The following is a 27,486-nucleotide window of genomic DNA, read 5'->3' on the forward strand; positions in this document are numbered from 1 at the left end:
AACGTAGAACTGTAGCACTCCAGGTGACTCTTTCGACATTCATTCATTATACTCAATGGACGGCACTTTCAACTATGAAGTATAGGACAGATCTTAAGCTAATCCAGCTATTATGAACTCGATAAAATTGTAAAGTTCAGATTACAACGAACAGTATACGCACAAGTAGTAGGCTAATACTGTAAATAATGTATTTCATCGAAGCTTGAATACCGTGACCTGTACATTCCGTACCGTCCTTACTATATAATCAGTGAATAAAAACGAATACCTTAAACACCACAGGTCTAAGATCATTTCCAACAAAGCAACAAAGAGCTAGGGGCCTGTGAATCACCGAAAAACTGAATAAAAAGTAACTATTCCCCCGTGATAAACAACCTAGAATTTATTCACTATTCAGCAGGCAAGAGCCTCGCTTTATATTTTTTTACAATCGCCACCCGCAATCCTCAATGCCACGACCACTTGGTGGCAACAGAACTATCTTACTCCACTTTTAGGCATATTATTTCTCTTAAAAATCATCTTTGATAATATCTATATTTATCTTGTAATAAAATAGTTTAGATAAAAATACTAGAAAGTTTACAATCTTTGTATATTTTCCTTGTTCGACATTTAATTTGTTATCGCTATAGCGAACTGTTTCCATGGTAGGCGTAACGCCTCGCTGAGCCAATTGCAACTTCTTGCAGTTCATTTCATTCATGTTTATTACTATTTCCCGGTAACTTCAACGTTTTGATGTTATCGAGTATCCGTTCGAAGGTGTAGAAAGCTTGTACGGATGGATGTTAAGAAACGGAGAGGTGATGATGTGGCAGATAAAGCTAGGAAAATCCCACGTGAAAAGTGGCAGCAGTACAATCCGTTGGACAAAAAGGATGGTTCAATGAAATTTGATAAAAGCAACAAATTTCCATACTGCAAGCCGGACAATGCTACCACGATTGAAAAAATGAGTGAACCGAAAATATCAGTTGTAGGCATTGTACCCGTGCGCAGTACTACTGAAATTACAGACGTGGATGTTATGATAGTTGGTAAATCAGCCTCCGACTCAAAGTCACAAAACCGAGATACAGTAACAAGGACAGATAATAGTGAGGATGAAACGGAACATTCATCCCATAAAACTAACAACAACGTCAAGTCGAAGGGGAAAATGCCAGCCATTGTAGCTACCGTCGGCACCACTGGAAAAATCGCATTTTCAACAAGAAAAAAGCCACGACCTACTCCCATGACAAAATTAAAAGGACGAGTTCCACCAAAGCAGCCGCTCATTCCAGCGCCTCCAAATAGCAGAATGAGTAAAAGGACATCGAGCCGACACTCAATATCACGCGACGACGCAGATAGCTCCCCGTCACGAGATACAGGTATAACAGTGTACGACATAGATTTGCCTTTAATATGTCTATATATTCCACCATGCAACACAGGTTTAATATATCGATTTACTTTGACCAATATTTAAATGAGAGAGAGAGAGTGTGTGAATTAGTTCATTCGGTAACATCCTAGACACCTGGACCTGAAACCCAGACAGGTTTGTCTGTGTAGGCCTAATCTCTCCTTTCGTGTTGATGGTATTGCTGCTTTCCCTTCTCTCTCTTAGACTCTCTCAGTAAAATTTCCAAATAAACTATACAGTAGGTTAATGATTACTACCTTGTACCTGTAAATTTCGAAAGCCATGTATTGTTAAAAGTTAACGTTAAATTTCTTTCAATAAACGCACAGGTAAAACGTCAATTCCTCTACCGAGCACTCCTGTCATCGATGAGCTGCCATTTACGGAAGGCAGGGAAGTTGGGTCGGCAAGGTATGTGCTACCTTTGCGTATGCAGTTTATTTATCAGAAGTCTCATGAAATGGCATATTTCCAACGCAGATCAGTGGACGATATCATCAAATCTCTGCGTTCGTCGAGGCAGGGCATTGGAGGGAAATCGTCAGCGGACGTCCGGATCGATCGGTTGCTTCAGCAGGTTCTCGGCCACACGGAAGAATGGACGGAGCAAGTAATTACATGCTATTCAGTAGAGCGGTGAAAGTCGTCATTTTTGGTGCTCAAATAGAAATAACACCATAATTTTATGCTGAATTACAAGTAGAATTAGCAATGTCCAAAGCTATTTAAGTCAGCTTTTCAAGTAAGATTTGGTTTGGGGCTCACAAAATCTCAGTGGTTAATTCGAGATGGCTGTTTTGGTAATTGCAGGGTGCATCTTTGTGACTAACCCCCAATGACTTATGACGGCATGACGCTACAAATAGCCTAGGTTAGGGCTACCATATTTTTGTGGCACAAATTCTGGACATTCTTCAGCGCTCACTAGCGGATTTCAAAATGAGGTACGAGCACGCTGTCTCACCGGTAAAGCTTTATCTATCGACTAGAAGTGGTCACGATCCGGTTCAAGAGTGTGTGGTTGCGTGTTGTAAGTTGTAAACAGGGCCGAAGTCACATTTTTCAGCCCCCTCCCGTCCGAATAAACAATGATCTTGGGCTCACAGTAGGGTAATCGATGCAACTTATGGGGGCTTACTATATGCATCTGGTTTCTACACACATCTGGTCGTTAAATGATTTGAATGAATTATGTCAATAATATTGGTTCTTCAATATATATTGCTGTATAATTTTGAACCTCTCTCCGCCCACCTGATCAGAGTTGGCAATAGAGCTGGTGGAGGATGATGACTTCGAAAATGCAAGGAGCGTGATTGCACATCATTAAGTCATGTTCATGTCATACCGATGAGAATATTTATCAGCCTACTGCCGATGCGCACTGCACCACTGAGCTATATAAACACCGCGCATCCGGTGGTTTCCAACCTTCTATGGTCGGGACTCCATTTACAATTTACATTTACAATCATCTTGTAATTGCGATTACAATTAGACTTATTTATGTGAATAAATGTTATTTTCATTTATTTTTTATCGCGGTTTTTGCGAGGGTGGTAGTCCCCATATTAAAACCAATATATGTGATACCAAATCGCGCCCAGCGCGAAGAAAAACTTCATGTATCATAAATCTGCCCAATAAGTACTATTGTTTATGTTGATTTACGAAAAAAGTATGAGGTTACTTCAAGCCTTCAGAATTCTGGACATTTAGTCATATTTTAGAAATTCCTCCCGTACGCAGTTTTAACCCTTTCGCCGCGGGTGGATCCTATAGGATCCATGCACAGTTTTTCACAAACACGCTTCAATCAATTAACGACATCTGGCGTTGTAGGGGTCGTAAACGGTTACAATGATCGTCTAGAAATAGCGATTGTCGATACGCATACGACCAGCTATATATAAACCATTGCCTTATGGCATAACCTGTTCAAAATGCAGATTGAATACAGAAAAACGTTTCCCGCAAAATACAATGTGTAGCTCAGTTCGCCTGAATGAACGCTAATCTTATAATTCCTTACATCTTCCGTTCTACACGTCGTAAGCAGACACAGTTGTCGTTTTAGAGTAGCTGTTGATCGCAAGAGTTCATTTCAACCATAATATCGGCAATTAGTTGGATAGAACACGCTTCAAATTGGTGAGAAATATAGCAATGTTCTGTTACGTGAAAAATGCCGCGCACGTATGAGCATTGGCACATAAGGCCATATACATTCACTTACGATTGTCTTACACAGTTGAATGTCACACACATAGTTAGATGCAGTCCATAACACTTCAACAAGATCAGTATCACGAAGGTTGATCGTATATAAGTTACGCGAAGCCAGTGCTAACCACTGCAGACATGGGTGTGGAAGTTGGCGCGAGTGTACGGTATTCGCGCCTGTAATACCAACATCATACAGACAGTTGAATCATCCGTTTTATATATGTTATCCTTGAGCAGTGTAGTTTGTCAGTATTCCACTTATGATTGAAATATATTGTATTGTGCCAAACGTAAATATATCGTTTTACTTGAATATATATGCCGCGATGCGCATGCGATACACAATAAACCATATTGACGGCATAGCTGTGCCTGAGGAAGCATGGAGGAGTTGCAGGTTATCACTACCTGTCAATTCAACCACCATGGATTTATCTGTTGTTGTTCAAAGAGCAAGGTTTATTTCAACGCATAGCAATAAATCGTACAACTGATTGATAGTCAATTACCGATTATATACAATGATATTGTGACGGCCAGACTATCAAAACAACGCGCGCCGCGTGTGTGAGCCTCGTTTGCAAGATGCGCGACGTTGAGCACGTGTTACATAAACGGCCTTCACACTCGACTGTGTTACGGTATGAAGCTCACTCAGGACATTTTAGAAAGGTGATATTGCTGTGAAATCAGTCAGGCGATGATTTCACCCCGAGAGCGTCTATGTATGACGTAGTGGCAAATTCAGTAACAAAATTCTCTTCTAATTTTTCAAAACCTGAAACACTTCTTCTCATAGCGCTTTCAGCTCTCCCAGCTGATCAATCCGAGTAGCTCAGTTGGTTAGGCAGCTGTTTCCTGCTTACTACGATATTTTGGGTATTGGTTCAAGTCCCACTGTTCGGATTTTATGATCTTTTTCGTGAGAGCGGTAAAATTTGGACTCGAGGCCGACCGCGGAGATAGGGTTAACAGTCAAATTCCGGACATATGGCAACCCTAGCCTTGGTGCAATCTTCAAAAGCATGTTCATACAGGGGATATTTTGCCGGTTCAGTAGTACAATGTCACTCGTAAATGTGACAAAAACCTATCTCCAAACTACTATCTACAGGACAAAAAGTGTAATAAGCAGTTTTGCTTAAAATGTAACTAGAAGTGGAAGTAGCCTAACATTACAACCACTTGAGTCAGTAGTGCAAATAGGCATTAACTAATTTGAGTACTAAAATATAGAAGTACGGTACGTCTTCGCTGACTATTTCTGGTGTTTCTCGCTACAGGGTTGTCCTTGTAACCAACTCATAAGATTCCAACTCACAAGTCAATCTCTCTTTTATAGTTTTGACTCGAGTCAATGAAATGCCTGTCTGGTTCGTTCTAGTCTCGAGTCATATGACTTTGTTTTAGTCATGCACAATGACCTGAGTACAAGTCTAGTCAATAACAAAATTGTCTTTAGTCGAGTCTTATTATACATTTGAAAAAATGACTCCTGGCAAGTCGAGTCCCCGAAAAATCGTGACTCGAGCCGAGTCATGACTCGAGTCACTACTTCCACGATGAAGCCAAATTGTGTGCTCATTACTCTTTACGTTTTGTGAAGTGGACAGTGTAACACCTCGTGATTTTTCTTTCCCTTTTTGTTGTTTCGTAGGAGCAAAAAGAAGAGCCAACCGAGCAAAATGTGACCGACACTCCGAGAAAACCGCCGTCCGTACAATTGGACGACGATGTGGATATATCAGATACCGTGTCCACGCTTGCAAGTCAATTATCGGCACCTGCCGGTATAATAATTACAAACCCTTAATCTAGCGTAGATGAATACAGTCAAGGTTATGAAACAGGCATTCCGGATGTCTCGGCAATTCTACAGCGAAAATCTTCGCAGGCTTTCGGTAGAAGTGGCGATTCGGATCATAGCGAATTTTCGTCTCCTGTTTTTGGCGCTTGTGATCCAGGTTTGCTTGCTCGTATTATGATGTGTTTTATCTCCGATAGGTACCGTCGTTTGCTTTTGTAGAATCATATATCGATGCTGAGCAAGCTTTGAAAGATTTGCATCAAAGTTTGGACGTGAAGAACGAAGACGTGCTCAGGGTAGACGGCAAACCCCCTCCTATCGGAAAAATAGAGCTGGCTAGTGAAGATGAAGGTATACAAAAATAGAGGGGTTTTAGTACTTTACCCTATTTCTTGCATATAGGACCCTCTCTCATATCACGCATTGGAAGCATGACTTTAAAGCGGCACTGCTCTCTAAAAATGATGTGGTCTAAAATTGAAGGGCAAAACGAAAATTTTTTTTTAGCCCCAGCCATTTCCTTCAGAACGCCACCGTAGTGGAGCTGTAATTTATTCAAATTTCCACAGGAACTTCACGGTCCAGCTGTGGTGGCTGCGCGTCATTCCTTAACCCATTACATGGCACGATGTATTCACCATCGCACTTGCTCGACGCAATTAGGCAGTCACGCAGAGAATGAACAATGAACATAGAAAGTTATTGACAGATTTCCTACATAACATCGGCTGACAACTATCTAAAGTCTGTTCTCTGCGTGACTGCCTAATCGCGTCGAGCAAGTGCGATGGTGACGACATCGTGCCATGTAACTGGTTAAGGAATGACGCGCAGCCACGACAGCTGAAGCATGACGGTGAAGTGCCAATTTCAAATATTCTTATCAAAATTTACTCAATTCCAAAGAAAAAGTGATTCGCCATTATTACATAATACAGTCCGACATTAGATTTTGTTGATAAGTCTCGCCATCACCGTTACCAATATCATAATGATATCATGGTAGGCCTTGTAACTGCTAATGAGCCTATAATAGGCTCACGGTCTCACAGTGTTATTCATATGACTGCGTGTCGGTAACGTTGCACACTCCTGGAATGAAACCAATACAGCATTCAGATGAATTTTTTCTCATTTGAGCATGTGATACAACGAAAAACGGCATTTGCGCATGCGACACATGTAAGTAACTTTATAATACGCATGTGACTTCATAACCTCAAACCTAACCGTAAGCGCCAAACTAACACTTACCCTAACTTTCACACATATGCCCAAGTGTCGCAAGCTCCAGCATTGCATGTTGAAGTGTTGTATGCTCAATTGGTCATGTTTCCGCGGACTATTTTCGTTACTAACAAATACGGCACGATTTTCAGGGTACTACGACGGCATCTTGTCTGGGTCTGATAGAGATAAGTTTCGACCCGCGGATCTACACACCACGGTGACGACAGCAGGACGTATCCACCATCTATGCCTTCTGGCGGCAGACAACGCGACGCAGTTCAACGTCGATCCAGAAAGCGCGGCTCTAACCCGCTTGCTTCACGCGCCCGGAAAGAACTCAAAAGCTATTTATGCCGCTGATGGGATTCGCAATAAAATTAGACATTCTCCTCCGGCTCCACCACCGTCGGTGGCTCCATCTACTGCTATGGATCTTCAAAGTGTCATTGACGAAAGCGCTACCGGATCCCTGCCTGCTGTTCTGTAAGTGGTTGATTAGTTGTGTTGTCGTTCTAGAGCAGGGTTCCTTAACCTGGGGTTACGAGAACTGTTCCTAGGAGGTGCGGAGATGTTAATTCATCTAGATTGGTTAGGTCTGCTCTATATAAATTCAGAAACCTCTTTCCTATATTGCTTTGGCAACTTTCAAGAGCAGCAAGTGACTTTGAACTACTACTAGATTTTAGCATGTAAAATCCATGTTTATCAAAACGTAACTCTGGCCAGTGGCCACTCCTTCTCCGGGCATACTATTCCAATTACGACTCCGGCCAAGATTTGTTCCGGCTTAGGATTAATGCTACAATTGCTCCATACGACCTAGCTGTTTTCGAATGCGTGGTTTGTACCAGACCGAAATCACGAACATAGAATTATGACTTAATTCTGAGAAATATAGTCAACAACGCACCTGGCATGTGTCGAATGCATCCTCTCAAATGCAAAATTGAGATCTTCTTTGTTGAAATGTTGTTTCTATAAATTAATCAACTCGCAGCATTGTCACAAAGGCCTGTATCGTGGTTGTGTTAACGAAAAACGAAATTACATTCAATGATCCAGAGCTGGCATTATTTTCAAGTGTAGGCCTACACATTGCAAAATTTCTTAAATAGCACGGATAATAGTGCGCTTTTTGAAACAGGGAACAGGTGGAGGAGTATCACAGGTTGATAAATGAGATGGTAAGGGGTAAACCCCCTGCGGAACCGAAGAAACCGATTGAAACCGGTTTCGACACCAGTAAGATTGACCCTTTGGACATTGACGCTTGGCGAAAGGTTGCCGACAATCTATTGGAAAGAAAAGATATGACGCAGCAGGGACAGCCGTAAGTCTTCAACATGTTTTTTCCGCGAACAACGGTTTGTATGACACGGACAAATTTCAAGTCATGCACACGATGTTAGCAGGTTCATTTCCTTTGTAGTCAGAGGACAGATAGCCGAGGTTGATGCACGGACTGAAATTATTCTGATTTTGCTGTAAAATATGACAATGGACTGGCTAAATAACTTGACACGGTGCAATTATACAAAATATTTGCAGTATGGTGGTAATTTACAATCTCAACGTGATGTTGCAACATTTTCTATGATTTTTTCAGGATTCCCGGAGGAGAATCGAATATGTGGCGGCTCATCTGGGATCCTGCCCCGCCAAAGATGCACATACCACCCGTCGCTGTCAAGGCTGCGTTGTTTCCCAAGTATCACGGTGCGCAAGTCTCTTCTGGTCCAGCCACCGGGACAGGGCTGGTGGGTTTGCACTCTGATCTGCGTACCACAGTGACTTTCGTGGCAATTTTAGTTCCAATGGCAATCTTGTAGATACGTTGTCATACCACAGCACTTGCTTCTTACTTACTTCTTTTGCTTGTTATGATATGATGATGGCATTGGCATGTGTATCTATCGCAGACATGAAGTGAATATTGCACAATGTAGTTCATTGCGATAATGATTACTTCTGAAATGCTATATTATGATTACGATCCAAAAGTAGTCGATTACGATTGCGGTTGCATGGGAAAGTAATCACCATTGCATTCATTTTGTTTCCTCGAAGAACACATAAAAATATATAGAAATATAAGATTGCATCATGAGAAGACATATTTTTAATTATTGCGACATCATTTTCTTATGACATCACACTATATCATTTTTGCAATTCAATCGCTGACCATTTGTCCCTCCCCACCAATATTCAATTTAGCTGTCGATCCATGCTAATATAGAATAACGAAAAAACCACTGTTGCCTGCTTGAAGTAGGACTGCAGGAGAATGCAATCGATTACAATTGCAAATAACGATTAATGCATGTCTGATCCATTGACGTTTCTCTGTGACATATTTTTCAATTTGTGTTGATAGTAGGTAACTTATTCAATACACCTAATCTATACAACTCACCAAGGCGATTTTGATATGGGAGGGAGTCTTACAATGATTTGAACTAACATTAATACCAATAAATGAACGGATGGAGATTGGGTTCATGCGTGGTCCAATACCATTATGTGTTTGTTCCTAACTATTGACTATGTATTAGTGCGATACAATTCTTAACCTCCACTCTTTACCATCAGGAATTGGAACTCCATGACAGTGATGCCGGCTCGGAAGACGATGAGGAAAACGAATTTGAACTCAACCTACGATCTATCAACAGGAAGCATAAATCAGAAGAGGTAAGTTACAGTCAAGCTTAGTTTACGAGGTACGACAGTACAGGCTGTCACTAGGTACTGATGCTATTCAAGCAGTAGGAGAAGGTACCACTTGGCACGAGGTAGATAGATACTACTCCGGGTGGAGGGAAATGATATTTTCAAAAAGCATCGTGGTGTTGGTAGTTTTGAACAGATCATTCAATACTTTTTGTTTGTCAGTGGTCTGTTAACGTGTAAAATTATGTGGTAGATCGATGTGGTCAATGCTGACTGGTCTACAGCGGTACAAATTGATGTGTTATCAACGTATTCGACGAGAAAACAGTCGGAGCTGATTCATAAACTAGTTTTTACTTCACAAAAGAGAATAATTGAATAGGTGACTGGCGGTACTAAACTTGAATATTGCTTGCAGGAATGAATTCATTGCATTTATTTTACTGTTATGTATCTGTTGACGCGTTTTTGTGTGTGTATTGTACAACTTGATTCTCACAGATTTCCCTGTTATGACTATGACATAGTTTCCGATACAGTCCCATCGTAGCATCATAAATTGCCAAATTGGGTTTCATTTCAATCTCTATTTATATACTTGTTATTGTGCCATTAAGATGCCGAGTTAAATAAATTATACCGCAATGAATATCATCCTGAAAACAATACGTAGGAACGAGTAAGCGATTTGACTTCTGTAACAGATCGAGTAGGAGTAACAATAGTTTTGTAACTAAAACCGTTAATGGTAATACTTCTTGTAGAAGAAATATATCGTTGACAGTCTTTGATCCCAGGTCTTTCCAAATTTAGACTCAAGCTGATTAATAACCCACTTGTAGCGAGACCGTACTTTATCCTGTATGTGTGATGTTTCAGAATCTTACAAGGTTGGACCAAGATCATTCTATGATGGAACGTGTTGCTCTGCAAAGAACAAACTCCGTACCAGAACTCATCAGGACTGACTCTTACGAAGAATTGAAAGTAATTTATCGCGATAATATTCCTACATTCCCATTGTCTTGAATGAAATACCTGCTCATTCTGTCAAGTGTTGCTTGGCTTACCCTTGCATATAGACACCGTCACGGTCACACCTCACTCTCCGTAAACACACCCTAATACATTGGCAACATTCAGACAGCATTGTGGCTATGATGTGGTGTCCATCATCACATGTGGTGTCCATCATGTCCATCATCTGATTGCAGGAATTTATTCAGCCCGTACTAGTAATTTCTTTCGATTGCATGTTATTAGTGGATAATAATTACCGATGTTGTTACCAGATTCCATCGAACATCAAGTAATAAAAATTCTTGACAAATGATTTACAATTTCATAATTATTTTATGGTTTGACTACACTAACATCGCTGCTTCCGTTTTTTCAGATCGAGACCAATTATTCGACTGCAATGCTGGAACTCAGCCAGCAGCGTGCACAAGCTATGCAAAAGGAGCAGGAAGCCCTTCTTTTACAGTCGGCGGCCAACATACAACCAGTCAGGTCTAGAATTGAGAGAGAAAGCACGATCCAATTGAGCACTCCCGCAAACTCGGAGATAAAGGTGATTGCTTTTCGTCAATTTTTCCGGACAACGACTCACGTCTCGCTGTCGTTCAGACGATCAAAACGAGCAGACCGTCGAAGCCCATTTTGCCTGAGAAGAAAATTAGCGAGGCGGAACTGTCTCGCATCGGTGGTCAGGCGTATGTTCCGTACTCGAGAAAAACGAACAAGAAGGTTAGTCGATTCATTATTTATTGTAGATTGAGATAGGCCTACCTATCGCGACTGATATTGCTGTCTTTCCAGTTTACAATTTGAGACCATGAAATGGCTCGATACAGAACCTCCCAAGTGTAAGTTTCGCAGAGGTGGTCAAATCAGCCAGCGTTAATACTCAAGTAGAAGTAGAAGTAGCATTACCGAAATATGCCAAAACTGCTTTGAATGGAAATAGAAATGGAGGTGTAAAAAGTACTAACGTAATTAGTTTCAAGATGTAGATTTGTTTGACGGATCACATGCTTTTAGCAGTTCATTGAAAATGAGTATTTTTGGAATTGGAGGGTGCCCCTTTGTGACTGGCGCAGAATGACAAATGACCTTACAAATATGCGCAATTTTCTAAAATACGTTCAGTTATCGTGATGCGAGGAAGTTTCGTCCGGTTTTTATGACGATTTCATTCGTAAGATTTATGCAAACATATCCCCAAAACTTCTTTCTACTTCTCTACGTGGGAAAAACAAAACAACCTTTGCCGGACCGCATAAAACAGCATGTCCCTAGATTTATTTGAACAAGGCGCATCTTGTTTGTTGAAAGACTCACCCTTGACTCATCCCCTCAAGCTTGATTCAGAACAGACAATTTTAAGCCATAAATTTTGCCATTGCCAAACATTTGTTGGAAATCCTGTTTGCGTGAAAAATTTTTGGGACAACAGATTTCGTGTTGTCGTTTGCCTTTCACACTTTCATTTGGGCACCTTTGAACCGATTTTTTATCAAAATACACCAACCAAGCCTATGTCTACATAAGGAGTTTGTGTACCATCTAAAAATATTGCATTGAGCTTGAGCGGTCTCTCCGCCACGATTATTCAAAATTTCATGCCGGTGACGTCATATTCATGATACGATTGTTGATATACAATGTTCTTTCCAATTCTCTACTGGTTGCTGACGATTACCTCTGACGTGTGTCAGCCGAAAATATTCGGACTCATTTCAATATGAATATACTATTCAATTGTATATTGAAGTTCTGTACCTCCAAGAAGCACTTCTCTAAATCCACAATTTAGAAAGCAAGCAGTTTTGCCTAAAAAGCTGGGAAGTACAAGCGGAAGCAACACAAGTTCGCTAAACCTACTTCAGCGCTCTGAAAAAGTAGAAGTACTACTGATCGTATCTCAATTTTTGAGTATTAACATGTTGGCAATGACATTTGATGGTGAAACGTCCGGCTTCTTCATCGGTAGGCCGTGGGTTCGATCCTCGGAGGGGTCAGACCAAAGACCTGATTAGTAACACTGGTATCCATGATTTCCCGCTTGGCGCTCAGCATTACTGGGATAGCATGAAAGGGTGGTGCAAGAACTAGGAAGCCTCATAAGGCTATATCTGCACGTTCCTTGTCCAGCGGCATATGCACACCATGCACTCATGGTATACATATGCACAGATCGTGTGTATGTATATCATGAGTCGGTGTATATGCCGCAAAAAACATCCAGGACAAAAATAAACAGCGTCCTATTCCTATTTGCATCATAAATTTTAACACAAGTATTTCACTGTCAAATCTTGAATGTTTCACTCCGTACTTTCCAGCGTGGCAAAAAAAACACGGCAATAGCCGAAGAGGCTCGGAAACTCCTTTCTACATATAACCCGACTCGATTGAAACGATCAAAATCGATTGAGGCTATGCCCTCTGTCGTAGAGCAACGGGCCAAGTTTTCCGGGAATAACCGAGTGTCTGCTGTCTTGCCAAACAGACAGCGCAGTCGCAGGTAATGTAGTTCGGTTTCGAATATGAACCGCTCGCTGTACAATGTACGTGTTCCGTGTCTCACAGCCTTCCGCGTGCGAATAATTTTCGGCGATTTCTCCATCGTCACGGCAATCCAGAGGTTGAAGATATGCGCGAATGGGTTCGGGACATCTGGAACGCATGGTTTGACGAGGTGGGTTAATGTGGGTAACTCGTTGCCGAGCGTGACACTGGCAGCATCGAATGCTTTCCAATCAGTAGTTGAAACAAGCCATTCGGGGTATAGGACTTGAGAATTGCACAAAACAGCAACTTCAGGCTCTTATTCATATGCAGTACAGTATAAGTAGAACAAGAATGGATTGAAAAGTAACCGATTGTGGAGAACACTCGTTCTCAGGCGTATGAGAGCCCACAGCACTTGCAAACGTACAAGATACATTCTAATATTTTGCAAACCCGAAAGTATGCTGGCTTCCAGAATTGTCCGTTTGACAGTAGTCTGAGTCTTTCAGCTTTACCTGACTGTGAGGTTACGAGAGTGGATCAGTGATCAGTACTGTGCAAAAGGATTGGGCTATAGTTCTATATATGTAAAAAGCGCAGAAAAAATAGCAATGAGACACTAGGAAAAATGAAAAGTAAAAGGAAAGCACCAGAATATCTAGATCGAGCATTATTTATACCAGTAGGCTGAGGAGTATGTTAGATTGACTGAACCTACTTGGTCGTTTCCACATTCTCCTATCAGTTTATTACATTGCATTGTGTCGCATGTATCGCATCCTATATTGCATGTCTCGAGCGGATGAAAATGAGAGAACCCGCTGATTAAGATTACAAAATATAGGGCTTCCAGTTGTTAAAATTTACTGCTTTGCAGGTATTTCCCCCATCGGTCAGCGACGATGAGTCGTGGTCTACTTCGTCCGCAGACAGCGAGGAAGACGAAATGGCAGGTCAGGCGCGAAATCCACTCTGCATCCGCCAAGTCCTAAAAAATTATTCGACGTGATTCGTTGCTTTTGCAGACCTCGAGCCCAAAAAGTCGAATTCGTTGCTGCCGCGACCAGATTCCCCGTCTTCCGCCGGCAAGCCGAAGGTACCAAACAAAATTCCGGAGGTCCTAGACCCGGTAGTCGCCGTGACGGGTGCCGAGGGCGAATGTCTCGGTAAGCAAACGTGAAACAATAATAAATATCAGTGGGCGCCCGAGATTATCAGAGCACGGATTTTTGTCTTTTCATGATATTTTCTATTACTTTTAGTTCAGTCCGCATGCCTCCTATTTACGTGCTCCAGGCCAAGGGTTCTTCAACATTTTTGAGCACGGACCCCTTCAAGTTTTTTGGTGGTTGCGTATACCCCCAAAATTCTGGAAGCCGATAACTAAAAAGAAGAGTCATCATTTTGCCCAAATAGGCTATTTTGTGCCTATAAAAACACAGTCTTCCTCACGGCCTCATTAACAGGACAATCCAGTTTTGTAGCTTCTGTTTAAGAACCCCTGCTCCAGGCCCAATAGCGCATCTGATTATCTGATTGATATTACTCCTAATCATTCCGACACCCTCCTATCTGTACATTATATTGCAATCTTGTGGTGTTTTTGAATGGATAACAATATCAATAAACGGCTGACTGACTGTAACGCTTGTTTTTCAATTTCCGTCTTAGATGCAGAAGCCTCCGTCGAAGACATGCGCAACGAAGTCAATAAATTGTGCATCGCAGTCGAGAATTTAACAGACACACAGACGGCGGCGAAAGCCATATACCTGTCGAGACGCGGTGCTCTCTATCGAAAACTAGGTCAAATCAAGTAAGCGAAGAAGCACACATTCAAAACATCTCAAACAGTGGACTCAAATTAATACTGTCGTTTGCAGGTTGGCGAAGGATGATTTGAACGAAGCGCTGTCGTTGGAGTCGCGACTGTCCGCCGGTTACTGGCATCGGCATTTGATTCATTTGTTGGAGAACAAATATCACGAGGCTCTCGATGATTTGAACGTCTTGCTGAAGCTGGATAAAACGCATGTCCACGCTTACAGGTAATGCGCTGCGGAATGTTGAAGTGTCCGTGTCGTAGGTGGCTGCGGCACTTGAGAGATTGAATAGTATATTCATATTAAAATGAACCCGAATATTTTCGGCTGACACTCGTCAGGGGTAATCGTCAGCCGAGTGTCAGCCGAAAATATTCGGGTTCATTTTAATATGAATATACTATTCAATTGTATATTGAAGTTCTGTACCTCAAAGAAGCTGTTCACTTGAGAGATACGTGAACAAATATCTGAATGAATGTGATTGATAGTCTAAATTTGTGGGTTACGAACAGAAGCCATTACCACCGTCACTGATGTCGCCCAACTTGAAGTGGCAGTGTTGTTACGAACTTCTGTCGCAGCACAGGCAGAATTAGCGATTTCTCAAGCCGTCCAATTCACCTTCAAGTGGAAGACAAAAGTAACCAGCTGTAGAAGTAGTTATGGTATGGTTTCTGACTTTCCCGTCGATAGCCTGGCGCTACCAGAAATCGGTGCCGTTTGTATTTGCAATTTTAAAACCATATGTTGCAATCGAGAACTACCGTATGTCGCCAAACGGCCGTGGTAACCAGAAACGGTGAACAATGAAACAATGCGCATTTTCCAAGTACTCAAACGGGTTTTGTCTACTCTGGTACTTGCCACTTCTACTTCAACAGTATTACAAGTGAAACTAGTGACATTTCGCGTTTTAGACATTGTCGAGTAAAAAGTATCGTTTGAATAGATTCTCATCACTGTCAAGAGCAATGTAGACTCTGTGTGATGGTAATTGTTGTGTTATTATTCTGAAAATCACGCTTTTGTAAATGCCTTAGTCATTCTTCGTTAGTCGCGTCAATGCTTCTTGCAATTTGAAAACTGTCACTCGTAATTGACTAAGGTCTGTGACGCCCTGTCTTAATCTACTTACAGACTACTTCAATACGTCTCACACCTTTCTTTTTCTACTTCAAGTAGTTTCTGGTTGCTTTGAAAATCACCACTTCTACTTGTAATTGAGTGGATATTTATGTTATTGTTTCTACTTGAGTACCAGCGATGATTTCTTTGACGAACTCTTATGTTAACTGCAGATCGAGGGCAGACATATTTGCATTACTCGGAGACTTTACAATGGCGATAGTCAATTACACGCAAGCCATCAAGCTAAGGCCCGACGATGAAGATGCCTACTTCCAACGTGCTCAACTGTACGAAAAGAAAGGTACACAATCAGAGATCCTTATATTTTCAGCCTAGTAACATAAGTGTTTGTTTCTAGGCGACATGCTATTGGCGTTGGAAGACTACGGTTCCGTGGTTCGCATCAATCCGGACCGCACAGACGCTCTGCTTAAACGTGGCAAATTTCATTTTGCTCACCAGAATTGGCACAGCACTATCGCGGACTTCACTCTCATGATTCAACGGGAGCCCAAAAACGCGTTGGCAAGGTGCGGCATCCAGTTTGTAATGACCGTAGTTTCAATGCAATTTCTAATTTTGAAGGTTGCCCAATTCAGAGGATAACTGACCTTGCAATGTTACCTATTTTAATAATATTGTGATGTTAGGCGGCGATTCAGTGTAATATAATAGATTGATTGATTGACTTCACCAAGTCGTTTCGACTCCTTCCTATCATTTCATTGTATCGGGATCTTGTGGTGTTTGATCTGACGAAATTGTTAAAAGGGCACTGCACTCTAAAAATGATGTGGTCTCAAACTGAAGGGCAAAACGAAAATGGCCGCAGCCATTTTCTTCAGAACGCCACCTAATGGAGCTGCAATTTATTGAAATTTCCACAAGTGTTTCACGCTCCAGCAGTCATGCAGAGATCGAGCTTTATATAGTTGTCAGCCGATGTTATGAAGGAAATATGTCGTACACGCCAAGGTGGTTTAGATACCGCGTTCAACGGAAGATGTCCAGTCAGGAGATTTATGTCAAAATCGGGCCTAGTATATTCTATCCAGGGTTGTAATGACTCGAGTCAGACTCGAGTCACGATTTTCTGATGACTTGACTTGACTCGAGTCATTTTCTCAAAATACGGAAATGACTCGATTCAACTCGAGTCAATATGTATATTGACTCGACTTGGACTCGAGTCATTGCGCATGACTCGAACCAAGTCATATGACTCGAGATTCAGACGGTCAAGACCAATATTTCATTGTCATTTCGAAGAACAGTAAAGTAACCACCCTATTAGGATTTCGTATATTGGTACTGGTACTTGAAAATGCGGCCAGAAACTGTTAAAAGTGAGGAAAATTATTATTTTATAAATCCGAAACATTCGATATCACCAAACAAAGTTATAAAAGTGGGTCTAACAAGACTTCAACTGGAAACTGAGCAGTCAACACAATGACTTGGACTCGGACTCGAGTCATAATACCATGACTCGGACTCGAACATCTGTTCGATGACTCGGACTCGGACTTGACTTGGTGGTGAATTGAAAATGACTTGACTTGACTCGAGTCAAAACTATAAAAGTGAGATTGACTTGTGACTCGGGGCTTTATGACTTGGTTACAACCCTGATTCTATCTCTTTAGGACAGAAATAGATGTAATCGTTGTTCGTCGGACCTTTCTCCAGACATTTATTTGTAAAAGTTGCCAAAGGAACAGCAACGCACTCATAGAATTTGCTAACAATACTCAGTGAAATCGTTTTACCCAATGCAGAACTTTTCGGGGACGCGCGTACGCATCTGTGAAACAATACGAAAGTGCACTTCTCGATTTATCGGCGGCCATTCACCTCGACCCGTTGAACTGGAGAGCGTTCTACCACCGCGCGTGCTTGCTTCGTACGCTGGCACCTGAAAAATCTCTGCAAGACTTCAGCTGCTCGCTGATGGTCAATGATACGTACGATAACGCCATGGTTAGTGCGATACCATCATACCGTAGTAACTTATCTTTGATAACGTTTTGTACAGAGGGTGGTCAGTAACAGAGTGCTTTTACTATTTTGGAGTACTTAAGAAGATTTTGCCTACTTTTTCGAAGTACTCAAGTGATTATGTTATATAGACTACCTTTACTATTACCGTTTTATAGGTGAAGCTACTGAATTTTTACCTTTGTTTAAGGTAAAAAGTAGTTTTGTGATATGTCTGCATCGTTGAAATGAATGAAATTATCATGGCATCTGGTGAAAATAGCCTCAATATGAAAGTAACTGAATATGGTTTCGAAAATTATGCATATTGATAGTGTCATCAGTCATTTCGCATTGGAAGAACGCACCTTGCAATTTCGAAAATACCGACCATCGATCTAATTTTTGAAGCTACTTACTTTAGAACTTTCAGCCCTTCGTTTTCTATTACCACATGAAACGGTTTTGACTTTTCTTCAAAACCGTTACTCGTACTTGTATTTGAGTAAAAATTTCCGTTGGGATTTGCAGTCTTTTCTACATCGTGGAATTCTGTATACCGAGTTGAAACGTTACCCGGAAGCAGTCGTGGATTTTGAGGAAGCGTTGCGGCTCGACCATAGCTTACCATGCGCGCATATCAACATCGGCTTGGTGTATCATCAAATTACACGAAACTATGCAGAAGCTATAAGACGATTTACTAACGCTATTAACGTGGATCCAACGTACGCTAGGTATGTAGCACTAGTCAAAATTTGTTGAAATGTTAACGAGTCAGCTTACTGTTTCGACAGAGCGTACATGTGCCGGGCTGATTCCTATGCGGAGAGCGGGGATTATAAAAAAGCTCTGCATGATGTCACACGGGCGATTATACTCCATCCCGACGATAGGCACCTTTACCTAAGACGGGGACAGTTGCTACTTCAACTTGGTGATCTCAATTTGGCTGGATTTTGCGTTAGACATATCGCAACCTTGGGAGAAGTGAGCGTTTGAATAGATTTTGCTTTATTATTGTTTGATATATGTTTAATTGTTTATTTATATTTATGGTCGTAATTACTAAAGTGAAAAATGTGGTACAATATATTTTCTTTAGATTTGATAGCGGAATGGTGTCTGACTTATGAGACAAAATAAGACTCTCTGATACTTGTGGGAAATACTATAAAACCGAAATTCGAAAAGAAAAATCGTCTACTTAACCGTCTGGCGCCTGCGGGTTTTTCCGAAAATATTTGCTTTACTTTCCAAAACTGTAAAACACGACTCTAATGGGATGTGAAACCAACAAGTAATATATCGGCTGACGCACCAGTCAGACTGCGGTCTATGGTGAAACGCTCTACAATGTTTTGATAGTATCGATCGAATTAGTTGAGCAAAAGCTGTCACTCCTTGCTTGTTTGAAAGATGATTTATCTATTGCCGTAAATAGCAATTACTTATTCGCACTAGGTATACGTTGTGGACTCTATAAGGAAGTAACCAAAACATGTACATTTTTTGCAACAAGGCTTTTTCGTCTTCTTGATTATATACACGCTTGGTTGACCTGCCCTCGTCTCGTTCCGTGACGTAGGTGATTAGGCGTTAACATTCTGAATCCAACTATACATTACTTGTTGGTTTTGCAATCCATTATGGTTGCTTTTTGCAGTTTTGAAAAGCGAAGCAAAATTGTTCGGAAAACCCGCCGGTGCCAGCCGGTTAAAAAATGCGATTTCTGCACGAATATTTGCAGTACGCATTCTCGCTACCAAGGTGTAAATAACTTCAAACTGTCACACTGCTGATATTGTTATCTTCTGTAGCTCTTTAGAATAGTAAAACGTGGGTGATCATCATTACTGATCATTAAAATAATGTAAGACGCATAGTACCCATGTAAACTTGAATCGGCAGGGGAACATTCGCCTCGTATGTCTACCTGTAGTTACCTCAGTAGAAAATCGAGTTTTTTTCATGCAAACACTCTCCTTGCATTGCTTTGTGCCAAAATTGGCCTGTGTTTTACATGCTGAGTTATCAATTAGCGTAGTTGCTAATATAGAGGTCTCAGCCCACAACTCACCATGGGGAGAGAGAGAGAGTCTTTATTTTCATCCAGCTAAAATACATAACACACGGCAGTGGTGGTGGTACAGAAAATATGCATGCACAGTATTCGGTATTAGATAGGAATGATCGATAAGACCGTGAAGGTCATCTAGTCTGATCACACCAGCATCAAACAGGTACACTTGACTCTAAACAGCCAGGGTGGTTATTCTGTGATAAGTTTAATCAGAACTTGACCATTTCTTTTCAGTTTGATTTACGACTACCGTTTGATGATTAGCATATTTTAACCTACTCCTGATGTATTTGGTGTTGAAGTATATTACGCTCCGCCCTGCTGTACCCATATACTAACTGAAACCTCAGCATTGCATGCATTGTGAAAAACAATCAAGTACTCGAACTGAGATCTCAGCATGCGTTGTGCAATTAAGTACCCAGTCAGTAACAGTATTCTTTTGAATGAAAGAGTGAAGAGATACTATGAGTAGAAAAACACTGATTAACTGATACATTAGAACCTGATTAGGACATGGCTTCAAGGTTCACCACGCTCCCTTTATAGTAAATAGCTACCGATATATACATGAAGTTTTGTGATTTACAGGGTATCGTGTCTACTTCGGCGACGCAGCAAGCCGTCGTGCAATCCTTCTTGAAAAATCACGATGTCGCGATTAACGGACTCAGCGCCGCCTGTCGCGTTAAGCCTGTTCCGCAGATGTACGTTCTCCTCGGAAAAACCTATATGAAAGCCAAAAAATTCAGGGTAATTAACGTGAGACGCGTTGTAGTATGAGTATGTAGTATGTTCACTGTTCATTCTCATTTCAGGATGCCATCGATTCTTTCATACAAGCTCTCAGTCTCTTGGGATCGAGTCCAATGTCGATGTCTTCTACTATATCCGAAACAACACAGAGCCAACCGTCCAATCCGGAGGAAACCTCTGAAATACATTTTCTACTCGGTCAATGCTACACTCAAACTGAGCAGAATCACAAAGCCTTGAATGCATACAACCACGCTTTGAAGGTTAATTTTCATCTATCCAGAATTAAACCAGTTGAAGTCATTTGAACAATGTTCCGTATAATATTGCGCGTCATTATCCCAGAAGTGATCAAAGTAGTCAGCGTTGCAAACAAATGGAAGCGCTATAAAGTAACGCAATAAATTCCTCCTCAATTAGAAGTAGCAAACGACGTCAAAGCTACTTTAAGGCTAGAAAAGGAAGGTACGAAAAGTACTCAAGTAAGGGTAGTTTCAAAAATTAGATTTGAATTTAGCAGTAAATCAGAGACAGGCATTTTCGAAATTACAAGGCGAACACAAAACAACCAATGACACTTGGAATACGTGCAAATTTTGAAATTATAGTCAGTTACCATGATACTGGGGCACTTAAGCCCAGTCGCCATGACACTTTCACGTATAAAGTGATGCAAGCACATCCCAAATCTACCTTCTACTTTACAAAATCCAAAGTGTAATAAGTAAGTAGTTTTCCCTGAAAAACGGTCAAGTAAGTATAAGTGGAAGCAGTCTAAAACAAGCTCGCTTGGGTGAGTAGAGAAAGTAGGCAAAAGCTACTTGAGTACTTGAAAAAGCAAAACTATGAATTCGTTACTGACCACGTCGCTTTGCTATCGATTATTCGCAGCTTAAAATCGATATTTTTTGCAGGCCAATCCCGAGCACGCCCTCGCGTTTTATCAACGCGGGCTTTGCCGATTGAAAATGGACAACGAAAAAGGCGTGCAGGATCTCAACCGAGCCCTCGCAGTTGACCCTACTCTCTTCGAAGCCTTCCTCAGCAGAGCCGCTTTTTACGGCACGAAAGGACGGTACAGCAAGGTACTTTAGCTACTGAAAAATCAAAGGTATCGAATGTAAATTGACTCTTCGTGTTTTGTGGCAGGCTATCTTGAATTGCAACGAAGCATTGCGGTTGCGTCCCACCAGCGTCCGCGCGTATCTGTACCGGGGAGCGTTGAAATTTCTTATCAATTCGTATCAGCTCGCCGTTCGCGACTTGACTAGCGCAATTAAATTAGAAAACGAGTGTTCCCTCGCATACTTCAACCGCGCCGCCTGCTTTCAAAAGATGAAGAAGTTTCAAGAAGCGTTGAAAGTGAAATATTTGAAAATTTGAATTTCAATGTCTCTAAAACGTGCATTTCATGATCAGGATTACAGTGTGGTGCTGATGATCGAGGAAGAACAGGCGGAAAAAGAGCTTTCCGCCAAAAACAAAAAATCTCCGAAGGCTGTACCGTTAAAGACCAGGGTTTGCGTGAACAGAGGGCTGCTGTATTTGTTGGACTTGGGAGATCCTTACAACGCAGCGCTCGATTTCGAATGCGTCATCGAAACGGAACCCGACAACATCAAAGTGCTTCACACCATGGCGGTTTGTTATCATAAGTAAGTGTCCGGAAGTATTCGAGGCTCGCCGGGTTACTACGAGTCTTGCTATCGACTACCAGTCCTTAGCTTGTACACACTGATTATTATTATAAACGGTATGAATATTTAATCCAGTGTGAATGTTAGCCTATTCAATGGCGTTTTCGCTGTATCAGGAATCCATATCTTATTATTGCGAAGTGCTCCTGTTGTATTTACGCGGCACCTTGAATATTCGTGGGCCAATGATGTTAAAAGTAATCACAGTTGTTAGAAGTTCAAATAATGCCGTAAATTACTACTCAATTGCAAGTAAGTGAAGCGATGTCCAAGACACGTCAAAACTAGTGCAAGTAAAAGCAGAAAATAATACCTGAAATACTAAAATAAGTAGAAATGAGTAGATTTTGTCAAGGTGTCGCGTAGATTAAGAAGGTAATCGGCGGCGGCTACATTCGAAAATGCAAAATTATTTTTCGAGACTGACGCAAAATGAACAATGTCACTACAAAGGGCTATTTCACTTAGTTCTCATGACAATTTCACTGAGATAAGTAATGCCAACTCAGCCCAAAACTACTTTCTGCTTTTTAAAATTCAAAGTAAGGTAAATAAGGAAGTTGTTTCGGCTAAAAAAGAAGAAGTAGAAGTAGCCTACAGACATAGTAAGTTGGACAAGCGGGCAAAATCGACTTCAATCCCTAATTACTTTGTTACTTACTGACCACTAGGGTTGTTCAAAGACAGCTTTTTCCCGGATTCAGGGGATTCACTGATTAAATTGTTAGGTTTGCTAAAAAAAAACGCTGCACATAATGTTTGCTCGATTCCAACTGGTAGATGTAAACGCACAGCACTTTGAAAATTTTTTTCAGGTAACATACCAATTTAATCAGTGAATCCCCGGAAACCGGAACAAAAGTTATTTTTGAACAACCCTATTGACCACCGATGCGACCTCTGTAAACATTGTGCTCCTGGTAATCATCACGATACTTGAATGTCTACAGAAATACCTACTACCCATTAATTGTGATGTATTAGTAATTAGTAGACACTTTTTCAAAATCATGGCATACAGATATTCAGCTTTTGGAACAAAGGGATAACTCCGATTAAAATCTGCGTTCAGATTGCGACTCTTGAAAGAAGCTGTCGACTATTACTCGAGATGCATCGAAGTCGACCGGTACTTCCTCACCGGATATATCGGCCGGGGTGAAGCCCATTCAGACGCGGGCGACGTCGTTCTTGCCAGACGGGATTATCAACGCGCCCTCAGACTAAATCCGACCTGTCTAGCAGCTCGCATTAATCTAGGATTCAGCTTACAGGTACGCACAGTTTATCTAGGGCTGGACGCAATGATACCAGTTTTTGAGTATTTGTTTTGACCCGGCCAAGGATCCAACCCACTACCTTCCGATTAAGAAGCCGGACGCATCACCATTACACTATCTCGCTCGGTATTGAAATGAATGAAATGTAATAGGCATGGTCGAAAAAATACATCTTTAATGGGATGTAGAACTGGCATTATACTCTATATAGTTGCATAAAAGGTACATATCGCAACTTTCCACATCCTTCATACTGTTATGACACCATAATGAGTGATACTCGAATACTCGACTCTAAGCTTAAACTCGATTTTGAATCAAATCACTCAAGCCAAGTATATCCCTTATCGGTGTGTATCGGTAATCAAAACTTTGCGTATACAGTCCTCGGGAAAGTTCCATCAGGCCTGGCTGCAGTTCAGTCGAGCTATTGCTCTCGACCCTAAGTCGCAGCAGGCCTACGAAGGGCGCGCGGTAACGTGCTTGCGTGCGGGAAATATCGACGCTGCGTTTCAAGATATCAGCGCCGCGTTCAGAGTGGGCAAGCCGACGGCGCGTCTGCATGCAGCGAGGGGGGTCGTTCATCAGTACACGGGCGACGTGAGGAGCGCGATGGCTGATTATCAGGTCAGAGGAAGTGGGTTCGCCTTAGTATAACAGTGGTCGCTGCAACCAGTCAATTAAATTGCATAGAACGAAATATAACATGTAAGAAACGGGTTTGATTTGTCTCTATCTATAAGACAAGATAGGTTTGTGGTGCGCAAAACTTACTGGTTCTAGGTATAAAGCGGATGAGCGGATGTAGCTTAACACTGGAAGTGTGTATTTCGCACGAGTAGTGCAAATATCGTTTTCGCTGTAACATCCATTGTGATGATTTATTATAACACAAAGCAAACTAACGGGAGATTTTTGACTTATACAGAAAATCCTTTTGTTTCGTATCATTGACACTACACGTCGCAAACGTTTCGTCATTTATATGACCTTGCAATGCTGACTCAGAACCGTCAAAGCTGATCTATTGAGAATTGAGATCCGTTTATAATTATTGCTTACACCTATACATTATATGCTCTCCTGCGAAAAACTCTCCCCTTACTGACCTTATTCAAAATATGGCAATGTTATCTCCCATCTTCTATAAGTTGGAACTAATTGGCTCACGATAAACGGACTTGTCAAATCGTGATCAGCCCGAAACACTGTACCATTTCTAACGGAATTGATATATGCTACATGTTGTGTAATATGACTCTTTTTGTGTCAATTTTCGGACGCGTTATCACGAATCTTCATCTGTTTTGGGGAAATTCGCAATTTTCGCGCTCACACCTGAGACCCGATTCCCGTGTTACTTTCCAAATTATCACAGCAATTTCCAGCGGCGTTTTACACTTTGAATTACAGAGAGCTATCAAGCTGGACGAAAGCTATTCTGTCGCATTTTTCAACGCCGCCGCACTCTACCTACAAGATCGGCGCTTCCGAGAGGCTCTCAATTACTTGGATAAGGCCGTCGAATTGGTGCCGCAAGATGACGCGGCCTTGACGAATCGCGGAATAACACTGATACTTTTGAATGACTCAAAGGTAAGTCGGTGGTTCAGGTGGTCAAAGTTTGACTACTACTGATACTCAGTATGCATATGCGCATGCGCATATTGTGTTTATGTATTTGTATATCATGAGTCTGTGTATATGCCGCACAGACATCAAGGACAAAAATATGCTACATCCTATCCTATCCTACTCAACAGATAAGCAGAAGTGACGCCATAAACATTTTTTGTATTCAGTCACTCTGTTGATGCGCATGTCATTTCGTGCACCAGTAATCAATATTAATGTATTAGATGTGCAGTTAGATGTGTATTATGGTAGATTTTTGTTTTTGTGACTCAGCAAATGTTTGGGGTTCCCGAAGGTTTTCCGATTAGCGCAAGGGTTTCCCGGGTTGTTTAAAGTAAGGAACCACTGTCGTAGTAGTATGGAGATGATCTGCCATGTCGTTGGTTCAGGGGTGTGCCACACGATGAAACCGCATGCCGCACGTAGGCTTTCAAGTAGTCGCATGGCCCGTAATATCAATGAGATTGGTAATGGTGATGTCGCGACTTATCAAAAAAATTCGATATAGGACTACATATAGCAATTATTGCTGTCTAGAGGATAGATAGATAAGAAATCAGCAACGACCAATCTAGCCTGACGCAAATGTCAAAATGTCATGACATTAGTAAGCAAAGAAAATCAACGACTTCTTTTGGCACTGTTCACCCCAACTACCAGACTTGTATTTTTTATTTACTTTTAATCTTTTAATCTTTAAATCTGCGAAACTTCTTATCGGCAGGCTTCTTTCTTTCAGCGCGCGCTACAAGACTTCAATGACGCGATCCAACTGAACAACAAGAACGCACACACATTCTACAACCGCGGAAATCTGCTAGCCATGCTGCGGCAGTACGAGGACGCGGAAATGGACTATTCCACGGGTAACGATAGCGATTTGTGCCACCCGGCCAAATTTTTCGTCAGTGAAATGACATCATAGGTACTTCTGACGTCACTATCTATCGCAGCATAAATCGCCGACCACAAAGCTGCTAATAATCAGACAAGTCATAGTGTATTGATATCTTGATATGCGAATGTAAAACGCATTACACGAGGAGCGAAAGTTGTCCCTGCCTAGACAAATTTTTGCCTTTGTCATTGTGATGTCGATTGTTTCGCCTACGACATAATATATATTTGTCACGTCAACAAATTATCGTTATGTTAAATAGTAATTTTTTAAATCCTGGCTGCGTCTGTGGTAGCAACGACATTAAGACGGGTGCGGTGGTTGAAATGGTACCTGCTGATACAACTCTAGGCCAAAACTGTTTATTCACACCCAAAGGGGGGCACAGCACAGAGCCCAACTCAGAATTATATCTCTGTCTTAAAATTTTAGTCTCTACCATCATTTGGATTAAAATGTTTTGTTTGATCTATACCGTGGTGTAAGTCTGAGGTAGATTCTGATTTTTTGCACCGCGGGTGTATATTCACACCCGCATATCTAAGAGCGCAATATTTGGCATGGAATTGCCCAGAATTCGGTCGAAATCCCTACCATCAAAAGATCCGACGGATTAATAAATCAATCGTATTAACAGTGATTTTCGAGGTTACATTTATTGAACTCCGTTCACCTTCGATTTCTCGCAGCTTTCACTATCGACCCAAGCGATTACGGATCCCTGAAAAAGCGAGCCGATGTCCGCGGGAAGCTGGGCAAGAAAGAAATGGCAATCGCAGACTACAGAGCCGCGCTCAAGCTGTACGAGAGAACCAAATTGCTGGCGGGTGCGGCCTGACACCTCTACGTTGAAGACTGTTACAGATAAATTATTATTATATGACTCTAATAAACGCGTCCGCACTTCGAGAAGTCTCTCCTTTATTTGTTTCGAGGGTTCCTAGGTTCTGTGAAGCTATGGTGAGTCAGTGACGAGTATTGCTGCAACGATATGTCTAAATTGTGTATCGATATTACGCTGTTGGACGAACGCACCTGTAGTGAAGGAAGTTGTGTTTTCCGTTCAATTGAAATGGGGCAATGTCATTTCCTCTGATGTCCGAATCAGGGGCTTCAACGAGGGCTCGTAACACTATATGCGAACATACCAATTACGAAAGACGTACGAGGGCAACACAGCTTAAACATACCCCAGACACGATGTCCGAGTGGCGACAAAGTTCGAACATGCCCCAGACGTGGTGTCCAAGTGGCAATACAGTCCGAATCTACCCAGATATAATGCTGTCCGACCATTGGCATACAATATCTCTTTACGAAGCGACCAGCAATCG

The 27,486-nt window shown here is 41.6% G+C and overlaps 2 protein-coding genes across 3 annotated transcripts in view; one reads left to right on the top strand and one right to left on the bottom strand.

Moving 5' to 3' along the window:
* The window catches only part of LOC145449792 (uncharacterized), a 116,044-nt gene that overhangs the window by 16,248 nt on the left and 72,310 nt on the right, over nucleotides 1-27,486 (bottom strand). The window lies entirely within an intron of this gene.
* LOC145449762 (uncharacterized) lies at nucleotides 689-27,064 on the top strand. Of its 2 annotated transcripts, none has more exons than XM_080328183.1 (34): nucleotides 689-1,385; nucleotides 1,750-1,831; nucleotides 1,901-2,030; nucleotides 5,304-5,436; nucleotides 5,497-5,610; nucleotides 5,673-5,804; nucleotides 6,833-7,166; nucleotides 7,828-8,013; nucleotides 8,290-8,440; nucleotides 9,276-9,377; nucleotides 10,236-10,343; nucleotides 10,753-10,929; nucleotides 10,986-11,105; nucleotides 12,704-12,885; nucleotides 12,951-13,059; nucleotides 13,750-13,825; nucleotides 13,898-14,038; nucleotides 14,544-14,688; nucleotides 14,756-14,920; nucleotides 15,997-16,127; nucleotides 16,185-16,356; nucleotides 17,605-17,806; nucleotides 18,335-18,540; nucleotides 18,601-18,793; nucleotides 20,478-20,639; nucleotides 20,705-20,905; nucleotides 21,557-21,727; nucleotides 21,792-22,004; nucleotides 22,062-22,297; nucleotides 23,412-23,613; nucleotides 24,004-24,246; nucleotides 25,033-25,215; nucleotides 25,979-26,120; nucleotides 26,842-27,064. In XM_080328183.1, exons 1-34 carry the CDS (start codon nucleotides 791-793, stop codon nucleotides 26,988-26,990), a joined length of 5,988 nt encoding a protein of 1,995 aa, XP_080184309.1. In that variant the 5' UTR covers nucleotides 689-790; the 3' UTR covers nucleotides 26,991-27,064. The 2 variants fall into 2 exon arrangements, with proteins under 2 accessions (XP_080184309.1, XP_080184310.1); XM_080328184.1 differs by having other exon boundaries at nucleotides 25,994-26,120.

Source organism: Botryllus schlosseri, chromosome 11 (genome assembly GCF_051294905.1).
Source record: "Botryllus schlosseri isolate E-star chromosome 11, Bs_hap1, whole genome shotgun sequence".
In the NCBI taxonomy this organism is placed as follows: domain Eukaryota; kingdom Metazoa; phylum Chordata; class Ascidiacea; order Stolidobranchia; family Styelidae; genus Botryllus; species Botryllus schlosseri.